Source organism: Botryllus schlosseri, chromosome 8, assembly GCF_051294905.1.
Source record: "Botryllus schlosseri isolate E-star chromosome 8, Bs_hap1, whole genome shotgun sequence".
NCBI lineage: Eukaryota > Metazoa > Chordata > Ascidiacea > Stolidobranchia > Styelidae > Botryllus > Botryllus schlosseri.
The window spans coordinates 24,089,822-24,105,032 of record NC_137243.1 but is presented as its reverse complement, the minus strand read 5'-3'; the positions used below and the strand labels follow the sequence as shown (position 1 = coordinate 24,105,032).

The window sequence follows — 15,211 nt, the reverse complement described above, 5'->3', positions numbered from 1 at the left end:
ACTTACCTCCAATTCATAGTTTTTGCTCTGTGTATTGTCCGTATTTTATATTTTGGAATTTTGACATCAACAGTCGTAACCTTTCGCGCCATCAAACTATCCGTTGGGATTGCTAGCATCATGGTTGCATTTTGTGATATGGTGATAAGAGGAGTCGCGAAATTTTTCCATATCATAAAGAGGAGCGTGTCTAAAAAAGTTTGAAAACCACTGATTTGGAGGCAAGGAGGGTATAATTTCAATACTCGAAAACTCCTCGATTACCTGAGTACTCGAGTACTCGATCGTTGTGCCGAGACCTAAGTTTGTTATGCATTCATTCGCACGCAGTAAAAATACAATCGCGTTGAAATTTAAATTCAGATCACGTACCGCGTCATCGATGGGCTAGAATTTGCGTCTGAATACGAAATCTCAGTTCGAGCTGTGTACGGATCCTTCAAACGACAGATGGGAGAACCGCAGAAGTTGAGGCTCTTCACGCCACCTGCCGGATGGAATCAGAAGAAATTCGTGGAGCGACGGGAAGGTAGTCAAACGTGTAGTAAAGGTGAGCTTATGACTCTGACTGATTCGATCATTGATTGATTTTGTGCTGTGTGTTGTGTGGAGTATTGAGGTGATTTGATGACCTCTTTATTAGCGCTAATCGCCAATTCGTGACATTGTCTCTTGATTTGTTGTACAAAATTCAGTATATGATGTCTTCGCTAATGAAATGTACCTTCGTCAATACTCTTCTTCGAACCCTCTATTCAGTTTCATGCAAGGCTGTGTTGTTTTATGGATGAAAAAGACTATTATTCAGTGCTTACGACACCTCCCAGAGCAGGGGTCACCAACCTTTTAATACCAAGAGATACTCCTTAGGTACTGACAGTTATTCCCGCCGTTTATCCGTACTCAGTTTGATTTCTACACTTGGAATTTCAGAGCACTAGGGAGTGTTTCCGCCCCTTACCAAGAACAGAAAACTCTCACTCACCGGGACTCACGCCAGCGTGTCCGGGCTCAGTTGCGTTGCCGCACTGCGCGCCGAAGCGCGAATCACCGCGTCGAGACTCGGGAATATTAACTAGATTCCCATTAAGCCACTGCGTGGGCGGAGACGAGCAGCGCCCCGATTGAAAACTGCGTTCGTTTGCTCCTTAGGATCGACTGACCCATGTTTAACAGCTGCTCATATGAAACCCTTCTCCGTTTTGTTTTCCTAATCTCTCATTTGAATATCTGCTACTGCGACCGCGGGCGAATCATTTGGTTCTCGCGGGCTACAGGGAGAGCGCGGGCAACGAGTTGGTGACCCTTGTAAGATATAAATAATATGACATTACCAATAAAGTGTACCTTTTCAGTATCGAGACCAACAAGCGACATATACTGGAGCAAGTACGCGGGATTCGCATTGCAACTTTATCCGGAAATGGGCGGCACATTCACGGCGAAAATTCATCGGAATTCGCGTTCTGTGGCATATGACGCGGTGCTCGTTTACGTTGCCTTCACCGATCTCACTCCTCTGAAATGGGAGTATCTGACGACAAAGGTACATATTCACGACCATTGAGCCGTGACAACGTTTTCATATAACTAAAAATGTTGACCAATTTGCTATCAGTATTTGATGCAATTGATGTCGTAGCGCCCCTGATCCGGCAAACTGTGAGCTAACAGACAGAGATGAGCGGATTTGAAATTTCTATGTCCTAATCTAATCCAAATCGTAAGCTTCAAATGCTAATCCATATCCCAATCCAGAACTTTTGTATATTCAAATCCTAATTCTGATCCTAATCCGATTCAAACTAGAAAGCTATAGCCTACATCTTATGCCTATATATTTCTGTAAACAGAAATAAAACCCTCAATGAGTGCTAAAGAACATGAAGTAATAACTTATTGGCAAACTTTACAAAATCGTGGCAGAACGAAAAACTTTCTTGCCATTCACCACAGGACATCAATCTCCCCGAAAATCAGTAAATGCAATCGTAATCCTAATCCACCAAAAAATAAATGTCAAATCCTAATCCAATCCTAATCCGTCAAAATGTGCCAAATCCGGTTTTCCAAATCCTAATCCTCTGGATTCAGGATCTGGTCTTTTCGAGATTGCCCACAACTGTAACACATATCATATGGTTTTATTTGTATATTGACATATCATATCTCAAAACGGCGATCCACACAGACCAATAATGTCTGCTTCACAAACACAATTACGCACACCCCAGTAGCCCCTTTCATTACAAGACCCCTCCCTACTACACGACTCTACTTCATACTGGTACTATATTCCATATCCGACCCGGGGCACACTCACACTGACACATAACCATCCCACTCACGCTCGCAACCAGACTGTCTCAACATTTCACATCCCTTATAACATACATTTATCAACTGAAATCTAGAACTTTATGGAAACTACCTGAAAGCGAATGGCGCATTTGGTTAAACACCAGGGTCACGACACCAATGAAAGTGGTTTCGAATCCCGGTTCTGACCTACTTCCACATGTCGGCGGTTTATCTGGGCTCCTCATCGCCGACCTCACTGCAACTGCAGTGCTTCAAAAAGCCAAGACATAAAGTGAGCTGAGCTACAAATCGGCACTAACGATTACGATTGGGACGCATATTGGAGTGTTAGCGTCCGAATAATGGCTACGAGAGGGATTGAAAGACGTTCCCGACAATACAAGAAAGCCAAGACCCATTAACATCATGAAATTTGTGTCATGAACCACAAGTCCTAAAATGAGATAAGATCCACTGTGTTGACCATTTATACATAAATAAATTATAGAATCAGATCCTTAACACAACAATGTGATTACTACGGCGTTACATTATGATACTATTGTTGGTAGGGTTGCATTTGAAACAAAAATCCATTTAAACAAATTCAAGTCATGACGTCACAAATGTTCAATTGTGACGTCATATAGGATCGACATTGACAATTTAAAATATAGGATAAATATAGCTTCTTTGACGAAATATTTACGTGCTATAGCTGTTGAACCGACTATTTTGAAGGTTCCAACCACCTCATATCGTATACGTCGACTATGTCGGGTGGTAAATGTCCGTAGGCTCATACAACATGTTCTGGGAAAGTATTTACACAATTAGGGCATAATTTTACAACTTAAATATTTTTTAAAGGGCCTTTTAAAACACTGTTTAAAACATGTTTTAAACAAAGTGTTTTAAAGAACCCGTTGGTTTAAATGCAACCCTAATTGTTGGTATAGTATATGTCATACCATAGGCGCCGAGTTACGGGGTGGCGGGGTGGCGCAGCCACCCCATGACACATTTATGGGGTGGCGGCCACCCCATACAATCAGATTAAACGCCCGCCGTCTGCGATTTCAAATCATCAGTGCTGTCAATTAGCGAGTAAGTGATAGCGCGTAAATGCCAACTATTTACCATTAACCGATACGCGCGCCAATAATTGAATACGCAGCTTCGTTGGCGACGATGAGCTAGTGCTTAAGGGTGGAGGCCAAAAAGCTGAGTAAAAACATCCTGGATTTTCGCTTAATCTGCGAGTTCCAAGATCTCCCGATTTAGAAGTAGATGATCCGCACGCCAAAACATTGGATGTTCGTGCGAAGTTAGTAGATCTACAAATCCAGGATGTAGGACGCTATTGCGTCAAAATGACGCAAAATGTAGTCATCCGTGGAAGGTTGCCATGTCAACCAATCGACTTCGTAGTAAATATTGCTTCAACGGCAATGCTGATTGGAAATGTTGTCGATTTTGATCATGTGCTATGAATGCCGTCGTTTCCTAGGTAGACTTATGAAATTGATTTGAAGCCACTTTGCAGATTTAATGCATATTACTCTGTAGTTTATTCACAGTTATAAGTTCTAAAGACGGCATTGCAAACTGGTACTGTTGTTATCACTGTCTGTAGTATGGATATTTTGGACATCGTAGATGGCAGTTCGGACAACAAGAATACAATTGTTATGCCCAGGCATTACCTGGCAGACATATCGGACTCATTTGTAAAATACCCAGAAAATGAATTCGTTGACTGCTACAGATTTTACAAGGGAGCTACGGTAATTCTATTGGACATGATTAAAGACAGCCCATGGTTGGATGTACGGTGCCAGGCTTTGCACCCCATGATGCAATTACTCTGTGCTCTCCGATTTTTTGCTACGTCATTTTCAACAAACAGATGCTGATTTGATTGGTGTGTAAGCCGGACAACTGCACGCCGAATAATCCACTGCATTTCTCGGGCATCATCAGAGAATAGAGAAAATTTATCCCACGATTGGATGATTCGTTACCAACAAAGAGTGATTTCTTTGACATACTGGAGTTCCAAATGTCATCGGTTGCATTGATGGTACCCAATACGCATATCCCAATAAAGTCCCCAGTTGGCTCTGTACCAGAAAATTTATCGTTGCAGGAAAGGATATTTTTCTTCGAACTGTCAAATGAACTGCAATGCCAAGAGAATACCGGTAGTGACTAATGCTGTTGTGCTGGGAGACAGAGGCTCTATGCTCTAAAAATGTACCTGATGACTCCATTAACAAATCCACAGCTTGCACAAGAAAAAAAATACAGCTATATGTACTCAAAGACATGCATGCTGATCGAGCAATGCTTTTGCGTTCTGAAACAGCGTTTCCAGATGTTGCTAAATCCTATGCGAATGCAAATCGAAAACACCGTCCTGGCAATCATTGCAACCATATGTTTGCACAATTTTGCTACAAAAACCAATGAGCCAGTTCCTGATATTGCAGTTACTCCCGAGGAAGCTACGGATATAACATCTGAAGTTGGATACACTGACGCAATAGCCTATCTTGAAAATAAGATCAACACATATTTCTACTAATTATGTTTATTTTAAAATTTTAACGAACACAGTAAACCGTGCTGGTGTAAAAATAATAAGTAAACCGTGCTGGTGTAAAAATAATAAAGAGAATGAAATGTGCATGACTTCGTGGAATGAAAGATTTAACTACAATTGCACTGTAGGTAATAAACAAAGAGCAGTGTCCCATTATTTGTATTCAAATTGACAAATATGAATTGAAAAAATGTACCAAAATATATGCGCCATCGACAATACCTATAAGGCGAGGAACACTTGGCAGGCGGGCACAATGAAATATTATAAAGAAATGTTGCATTTCAAAAAATGTGCACCGCCAATAATACCTATAAGCAATGTTCCCTCTAAGCTACTCACGTGCGCAAATGCGCAGTGCTGACATGGTCTCTGCGCACAGAAAATCCAAGTTGGGCACGAAAAAATCCGAAGTGATGACTTTTTTTACAGACGTTCACGCACTGTTGTCCAAGGGTCTGTAGTGAGTTGCTGAGTGTGCGCAAACTCGTCGAAAATTAGAGAGGACAGGCAGGCAGGCAGGCAGGCACAATGCAGGCAGGCAGGCAGGCACAATGAAATATCATAAAGAAATGCTGCTTTTCAGAAAATGAGTATTCGGCTATTTACATAACTTGACAGGAAGGCACAATGAAATAATTGAACACAGAAATATTGCATTACAGATGTCACTAATTCCTCAATTGTCCAAGTTCTAATCTATATTTTTCCATTTTTATCGCATGTTCTTCAATACGCATTTCGAATTCTTGCTTTCTGAAATATCTTTCTTCGTCTCTCATGTCTTTTCATTTTTTGAGCTCCTCAATCTTCGACACCATGAGTTTAATTCTCAGCTCATTGTTTTTCTGAATTAAAAGAAGTTCATATTGACTCTGCGATGAGGTAGTAACGTATGATTAAACTTGCGATGAGGTAGTAACCTATGATTAAACTAAAACTTGTATTAGGAAGCCAATCACAAAGAAATCATTTGGAAATTCTCCCTGCCTTGTTGGCTGATATTTTTTCCTCTAATGGCTGATATCAATATCTGTTTCCAAGTGGGGTATCCATTCGATATGAGCGGTGAACCAATAATCGGTCAGTCTCTAGTCATTAAAAACTTGTAATTCTGCAAGCAGCTGATCATAAAGTGCAGAATTGTTAGTTTTCATTGTATTGTATATGTATACTAGAGGCCGACTGATATTGGAGTTTTGGGCCGATACCGATAAAACCAATATTTAACCCCTTCACCGATAACCACTATAGCCTATATTCAAATTGTGTGGAATACCTTAAAATGCGCATTTAAAACCTTCAGGGCATCTCTTTGAACAGCTTTACAGCCAATGCTATACTTGGACAGGAAATAAACTAGAAAGGCTGTATCAGGACACCTGTAAAGTGTAATATATGTGAAATATATCAATATTCTCAGTCTAGTGGTCAAAGATTATAGTTTATGGACTTCCTATCACCATGCTGTGACCTCACGAAAACTGCCCATATATATTCATTTCCAATGGCCGATACCAATAATTCTTTCAAAGAGTGATATCGAATCTATATTATCGGCAAAGCGATATAATCGGTCAGGCTCTATTGTATACCATCTTATATCAATTGTTACAGGATTGTAACTATGTGTATTGCACTGGTAATCAGCAATCTTTCGAGCAGTCAAACACCATTTCCAACTCTATCGTTCGCAGATACACTTCACTAGCAAACTCAGTACAATGTGGGAATTTTTTACATAACAATAGTTGGGGCAGTGGAGCAAAAGTTTGCCAAACTGCAAGATTGTATATTTTGAAATATCAACCCGACATGAAATTCAAATGAGTTTAAGCTACATACCAGGTGGCAGATCGGCAGATCACTTGTCTTTGTCACGCATGTTGACTGCGATTCCATGTAGCTTGTTTCTGGAAAACATGTGAATGTTTCAGAAGGATTTGAGGCTATACGTATGTTTACATATGCACAATGCACATGCGTATTTGCTAGTATGGTGGAAAATACTGAAACCGACTGGCGACTAGCAAAAAATCTCATTATAAAATCGCTGAATGTTATGACAAGAACGTTTGATATCGTGAATGCATTCCCTTGAATACACCACTGGATAAGAATTCGATATAATAGCCTATACATCTACACTCATACAATTGATATGTAAGCAAAAAGTAGTGATGAAAATACCGAGAAGAGTTGCCTCTGACACGAACCGATCATCATCATGGGGAACACTTCTCGATGCGGTCAATATATCGAACAAGTTCTCATTACTCTCTCGCAATATAACTTACATGATTGATTTTCTGCATTAACTACAGACAATACGGTGGAATCACTTTTAAAATGATGTTCAAGTGGCTGATCCTATGCTGGTATGACAGCTCTATAACCATTAATTTACTGATATGCGCCACATTATCGATATAATCAATGTCTACAAATTTACCTTGAAATAAATAGCACCGGGTCAGATACCATATCTTCAGTCACTCTTCCAATTGAATGTTCTGAAGGCCTTAACAGGCATTTTCAGTTTGGGCACTTTCTGTTGTTTTGAAGCAACCTTCAATTACTGTTCTGTTCTTTTGCCATGTTTGGCGATGTAGCATTTCACGGCTTGGTTGATTGTATCCAATGCAAGAGAACGGCGGAACTCATTTATTACATAGTTTGTATGCAATTATCATTATCATTAAACATTCTGTAATAACATGATCATCAGTCAATAAGAAGCACAATTGAGTACCGGTAACAAAATATCGTCAACATGCAATCTTCACTATCTTTATAACGAACCTCAGATAAGCAATTCCAATCTACAATGTCCTAACTATTACAAACCTGGCCAAATTTATATGCTTGTGTACCTTAATCGAGACTTTAATCCTGGTGGCGACCAGGATCAAGAAGCAGCAGTCTATACTCAGTTGGTTGTGGCAGAATCTTACTAATCTACCTTTCTGGTCCGCAGAAAATCCAGCAACGTGCAAAATCGCCAGATCTATTATTTGATCTATATTTTTGGCCTCCACCCTAAAACGCCCCAATAAATTGTAATCCGTGATTAGTAATCAGACAATCGAAGGTCGAAGCAGCCTAGTTTACTACGTCGATTTCGAGTCGGCTTGCGCTGAGAAGCACCATCTTTTCTCTCGACCAGACGAGCGAATTCACGTTCTCCTTCTCCTAATTAAATCGCATTTTCGCCCATATTCGTTTACAAAATAATTCTTGAGTTAGTTCCGTAATATTCTCTTTAATTGGAGGCTTGGAGCGCGAAATAGGACAGTGTGTTTGTATTTGCCTGCAAATTGAAAGTCATTCCTGCGCAAAGTGCGCATATTCATTACTTTAACAAGGCTTTGTCAAATTTTATCGGCAAATGAAACAATGCAGCTCAAACGTCGTTATAATGTGCAAACGATTGTCACGATGTCAGACTTGGAACCCAATTTTGCTGTACGCAAGTTGAGGAATTACTGATTAGATGCGCGCTTTCTCGTTTGCTATCATCTGTAGGCTACTAATTCTCGTCTGCTTCATACACTCGTGTTCCCTCGGTGTCACTTATCAGTGTTTGATTTTTTATTAATACTGCGCATTGTGCTGTGCACGGCGTTGAATTACGTCGTCAAAATTGATGCAACACGAGATTATCGGTGGCGCAAATTCTGAATTTATTCGATTAGTTTGAACGAGAACCTTCCATGTTCCAATAAACTCCATTGTTTGATGGACTCAATCGAGCCAACTATATCGCGGATCGAATGTCAAACCTTTGAGATATGTATTTCTATTGATAAGGTCGCGGCATGCGCCCATATTGCTCTTACTGCAATAACACGTGGATAATTAAAACAGCACCATTTTACGATCAAATTCGACTGGCTGATCGGGGCCTACGTAGGCCGTAGGCCCCGGGATTATATTAACCAGCGCGTTGTCGGCATTAAAACCCCAGGTGCAATGCCAGGTAGTTTCTCATTTATAACTAGAAATCCCGTCTTTTTTGAGATGCCAATTCACTAATTCGTATTATCGATGCTGCGTACTGCAAATTAGCGAGAATCATTTCTATGCCAAATGGGTCACCGATATCTCATGTGCACTATCGTCGGTGGTTTGATTTGATTTAGCGCGTCCGCATGCAGGCCTGCTACCGTCCGCAGAAACACTTTCGCCAAACAGTAACAATCTGTGAGTGTAATATTGTTTTGTTAATGTGCCTTTTTGTTTAAAACTTATGCCCGCGTCTCAACAAATTGTGCTCGTTGCGATTGCCGAATCTGGGTATTTAGGTATGACTAGTACACCCTGTAATTGTAATTAGGCCTATTGCAGGTTGCGGCATGTCTGCAATTTCGTTATCAGCGCAACTTTGCCGGCCGATTGTACAGTCCGATAAAAGTGAATACTACTATGTATTTCGCACTGCGTACTGATGCTGATGCTGATTTCAGTAAACTAACGATCCTAACAGATGTACAAATTCGACCTCGTCGTTAGAAACGTAGATTTCATCGCGAGCTCTGAGAAACACCATATCCTATCGCGATTTGATGACCAAATATACGCCCAGCTCCTACAAATTAAAGTGCATTATTCGAATCGATGAGGGCCGCAAGCCGCGTTTAAAATATTCTGTGAACTATTTTTGTGATTAATATGCTCGGAGCGCAAAATTTAACAGTGTTTTATTGTGTGTGCCTGCTAGTGGGAATTTATTCCAGTGCCCATAAAGCAGCGATGCAGTCAAAATCGATGTTTTAATAAGCAACCAATTGTCGCGATGCGAGCTACTCAATATCAAGTAAAATCCCATTGTGTTGACGGTAAGGGATAATTACCGATTAGCCGCGCGCGTTTGTAATCATAATTCTGGTCTGCCTATTGCGTTCCAGGATTGTCGCGCCGTGTTACTGCTCAGTCCAGCGACGAATGCAAAATCAATGACCTCAATCGGGAGATCGCGTCGCGCTGCATTGTGCGATGCGATATGCGTGCACAAACGAATCTTGCTAATTGGTAGCGGCACCGCGTAACACTGATAATCCGACTTTTTGAATTGCAACTGAATATTAGCGCCCGAGTGGTCATCTCAAGAGGACGGGGTTTTGCGTTTCAAAAGGACGGGGTTTCGACACCCCCCTGGCTACGCGCCTAGCCGCCACCCCATGCAAAAATAAAAGTCGGCGCCTATGTGTCATACAATATGCTTTTCAATTCTCCACTACTTGATGACGATCACCAGTGACGAGTGTCAGCCAAAATTTTTTTATTACAGTATGAAAATAATATTTAATTGTATATTGAAGTTCTGTTCCTCCAAGACTCGCTATCAATACATTTAAGCAACGGTCACCGGTCACCGGTAGCCTACTGCCCGTCTTTGGGTTCTCACATCTCGCAGACCGTAAAATGTCTGGACGGCGACAGAAACTGATCTACTTTAACATTTTACAGGATCAATCTTGCGAAGTGAAATCTCTACCAGCACTGCAAAGTTACGCCGTTTACTTCGTCACTGTCAGCTCCAATCGAGCCATACAGGAGTTCAAATACATATTCAGGACCGGACCTTCCACTGAGAACAATTTCAATAGTGTGAATTCGTAGAGATGTTGCATCACACCTTTGGATACTGATTCAAGGCAGTTTGATAATTTTGATTGTCAACCATTTCTTTGACAATGATTATTCTATCCTTGTTGAATAAGCAGTTGTCTGCGTCATCGCATCAGGGTTTGATCTAACGAATTGGGCTCTACCTTACATCGGTATCGCCGGATCATTTTATGTTTTTTTTTGTAGTGTCCCACAGTGTGCATGCCCCGCTTTTATTTGTTATTTTTATTGCTGCAAGCCATGTTTTCATTGATGGATTGTACCACCAGTGTTACACGACGGCTTTTCAGGTGGTATGTGTGCAGCGAGATCACTCCAAATCACCTTGTTATCATTTCATTTTATCGCAATCTTGTGTTGTTTTGCTGTGATGAAAATTCATATACTAATAAAACTTATGAAGTTCTATAAAATTCCTGCATTTCCACCACCAGATATGTCTCTGAAATAGTCTGCCAAGTAATTTATTCAATAACCAATATGCACCATAAACCACAAAATGTAATGACACCTATAGCTACACTTTTATGATTCCCCGATGTTGTTGTTTACATTATCATAGTGTCCTGTAGTGGTGCAGACACAACCAAATCGCACGGCTAAATTTCATAAAATTGTTATCAATCGAAAGCTACCGCTTTACCAATTACGTAAGTGTAAATTTTATTCTGCTCGTGGATCTGAAAACCCGCAACATCAACCTCGAATTTTGCATTGTGGCGCAATAATGTCGTATATGTCACAGATCAGGAAAAAGTGAGCAGCGGCGCGATGAGAGTGAGAGAAAGAATGCTCGATCGCGCAGCAAAGGGCCTATTAACACCCTAGGCACTCTATATGTGCTCCAGAGCAGTGGTTCCCAAACTTTTTCGGTGTGAGGGCCAAATTTAGAATTTCAGAGTACGGTCGGGGCCGCACGAATACTACAGCTATGAAACGGACCCAAACAATAATCATGGCTATTTCGGAGTAGTTTTATTGCCCTGGCGAGATTTCAAAACTGTACACTGTTTACCGCTACTTATCTGCTGCATTGGGTGTCCGTTGAGTGAATCAGCTTTTCTCGCCTAAACGCGCGAAGCGCGAGAAATTTCTTTAGTATCATGATTGAATCGATCAATATGATTGGGAATTGCATGTATTGCTATCAATTTTCATCCTGTCTCTGTTCACGTAATCTGATTTACCGGTAGAGCTGAGTGAGGTGTGTTTGAAAAGGCATAGGCCCCTAATAGTAATTAAACATCTCCGGGGGTATACCCGTTGGCAGGAACGTAACGGCACTTCGTCAGGACCCCGGACTCCCATAGGGTGATAAACTGACCCCGCATCACGTTGTTCGCTTTTGCCACGAAATTAAAGTTGTACTATTTAGTGAGACAGCGCGACGCCCGAATATTTCGATAATTCATGATAAAATCGGTGAATAAGATCGGGAATTGCATGGTTGTCCTCTTTGCCCACGTAATCAGATTTACCGGTAGAGCTGAGTGAGAGGTGTCTTTGAAACTGCAGACCCCGTAAAATTAAACATCTTCGGGTGGGCGGACCCCTAGGCATGACTTCTTTACATGATGTTATTTCGTGACCTCCTGTCTGCTATATCAAAAAATGTAGAATTGCCTAAACCTACTAAACTGAAAGATCACACGATTTCAGATTGGTATTTCTTCACTGGCATATAACTTTCTTTCCTGCGGGATGGTATTTGTCTTGTGAGGTTCAGATTGCCAAGACAAGAACATTCGGCGCCAGTCATTTAGGCGCCTATATGGACAATTGAACCTATATGTATTTTGTATAGATAACGAAGTTTTTGGTATTTCGAAGTTTCTGGTCAGCATAAAAGCAATCCTTTACGGCCAGGGCTTTCTCGCTCACAATCGTTCTGACACACTTCTTGGAGTCACATGTTACATGGCCTAAAACTTTATATGTCTTGGCGCGTTGTGGTGGGGTCATGGCCAACGCTGATATGTCCATTTCTATAAATCTTGCGGTTTTTTTCTTGGGGAAGAGTACCCAATAATCCAGATATGTGGCGAATTAAAATCGCGCAATGCGCGAAAATTTTTTGAAAAAGTTGCATAAATTTTCGAAAAATACTCTATAATTTATGCTAATTCACGAAGTAATTTGGGTCCCCCTTCGAGCTCGGCCCCCCTCAATTGGGGGGTTTGGGGTGCGGCAGTTACGGCCCTGAATATAGGACTACCAATTATGCTGCTTTTAGCCTGCTAAGCAGTATGCATCTCGGCGTATTCAACCGTGAGTCACGTGTTGCACATCTAGTTATCATAGGGTTACCATACGTCCTCTTTTAAGATGATTTGTCCTCTTTTTTGATTTTTTTTAAAGTGTCCTCGGAGGACGCCCAAATGTCTTCTTTTTTGAGGATTTTGGTTACATATAGGGCCAAATTCGACTGATATACATTAAATCAGCTCTGTAGGAACGCTACGGCGGCTATCTCGGGAGCTGGACCGGAAAGTTGACCTTTTTTTTCAGTCAACCACCTGGCAATGTGAAAGAAAAACTGTATTTTCCGGGAGTTGAGCCTCTTTTTCTTTTTTAGTCAAGCGATCACGGAGTGGGAAAAATTTACCATTTTTTCAGGATTTTCCTCCGGTTTTGAAAGTTATCAATACCTATTTATATCTATAGCTACTGCTCGTTCAACTGGAAGGTTAGGGCACATTGCATTGAAACAGCAGTGACGTAACGTTAGCAGTCTATACTCACAACTTCCCTGCAATTGCAAGATTATTTTATAAATATAAATTTTATTTTTTGTCATAAATCGATTTCTGAATATATTTTGGGGGCCGCAAGAAGGCTATCTGGGGGCCGCATGCGGCCCTCGGGGCCGCGCTTGGGAATCACTGCTCCAGAGCAATAGTTGCTGGGTATAATGTCATTACTATTGCCGTTGGATGAACTTGGCTTTGCTTGATTAACATACAATCGAGCCCTGTTATTGATGAAGAGGATTCCAGCAAAGCATTTGTTATTTCAATTCCCTGCTATATATTTGGAAGACTGTCCCCTGTTTTAGAATAGACTGCTTGGTTCTTAAACACGATGATTTCGACAAACGGGTAACTTTCCTCTGTTTAGCAATAACTTGGTCGTACAGCTGCAACATTCTCGTACGTGAGCCGGAAAATCATAGAATTGATTAAATGAAACGCATCATAACACCTCGAGAACGAATGCGACTGTAACCGAAACCTCTCAGGAAACTATATATTTATCGTGGTTTCCTCATTGTGACACACTCTGCGCTTTCAACACATGGTGATAGAAATAGAACCAGTGCATTCACTCTGTACTGGCAGTATACATTACTGTTATTTATTCTTCACAAGTGCCCAAAATTAAATGCATACACCGATACACTGGAAATGAAAATCGTGCATTTCGCCGATTTCGCCCCAAATTGTACTTTCACCCCTTCAAGTAGATGAGAATGATTCAAATATAGCAATTCATGTGGTGTTATACCCCAGGGGTCTCGTAGGTCATGTTTTCGTGTGTCGTCCGATGAAATATCAAGAATTCACGGTACTTCTGTGATAATCTCCTCAAATATTGCTTTATTTAACTCATTTTCTACCATTGGAGTGCCGTTTGCCTGATTTACATCTCGTGCTTTGATGGACACACTCACACCAATTTCCAACCATGAATTCACAGTGATGGTATATCCGAAAAATTTATCCGTCGCACAGACATTCTTGTTTGTGGCAATATATTTGGTACTGTAGCTGAGGATCCTGTCTTGTGATGGACTGTTGCCATTGCATCAATTAATGATCACTAGGGCGATTTTTTTACATGTCAAAAAAGTCAAAGTTAGGTCAAAATTGCAGCGTTAGGTCAAAAATGTCAAAATTGTAAACAAAGTCAAAATTTTTTTACAGCCTGCATTTCGTTTGTATCGTAGATTTTGCACTGACGGGGACTTATCATTTGACATTTTACAGCTTGTAGCCTACTTTATGGGCCTACTATTGTAGACGGCCCATTGTCTGCTCCTTGTGAATCATAAACATTCAAATAAAACAAATAGGTTGACAAGGTGTTATGCTCAACGTACCGCAATATCTTAACTAAAGCAAGACTGCGTGGGAATTGCATGGTTCTTTTATTAAGAAGCGCATTATGAAAAATTGTGATGTAGGCACCAGTGTCAGAATGAAGCAACACGGTGTGTCACCAGCAGTGTACGCACGACTTCAGTGTTGTCAGCCAACAACTGCTACTGCTGAACGTTATTTCTCCATTCTTGGTAAGCTAATTGGTAAGGACGGACACTTTCTACCCGAGAGTGTAGGAAAGTATCTTTGGTTTTACTGAAACAGATTTTAATTATTTCCACCATAATACGTGATGTACCTACTGGAATTCTTCATAGGGCCAGATTTCGTTAAAATCAAGTTTTTTCATGAAAAAAATTGTTAGTTTTTTCGTCAAAAAAGTTTTTTCAGGCCGAGCCAATTCGTGAGGACAGACAGTTCGAACCAGAAACGAAGATAAGTAGTACAATTCTAACATTATGTGATAAAACACCTAAGCTGCATACGTGAGGTCAAAATTTGGTCAAAATTAGTTTTTTGAGGTCAAAATATTCGTTTTTAAGGTAAAAAATTGTCCTAATGATCGCCAATTGTA

General features: G+C 40.7%; 1 protein-coding gene across 1 annotated transcript in view; it reads left to right on the top strand.

The window, feature by feature from the left end:
* The window catches only part of LOC145444921 (anosmin-1-like), a 31,503-nt gene extending 20,238 nt beyond the window's left edge, over nt 1-11,265 (top strand). Inside the window, exons 13-15 of the mRNA XM_080322982.1 lie at nt 364-550; nt 1,356-1,546; nt 10,376-11,265. Of these exons, the coding sequence (XP_080179108.1) occupies nt 364-550; nt 1,356-1,546; nt 10,376-10,528 (531 nt within the window). The 3' untranslated portion in view covers nt 10,529-11,265. The remainder of the gene's footprint in view (nt 1-363; nt 551-1,355; nt 1,547-10,375) is intronic.
* The last annotated feature ends 3,946 nt before the right edge of the window (nt 11,266-15,211 follow it).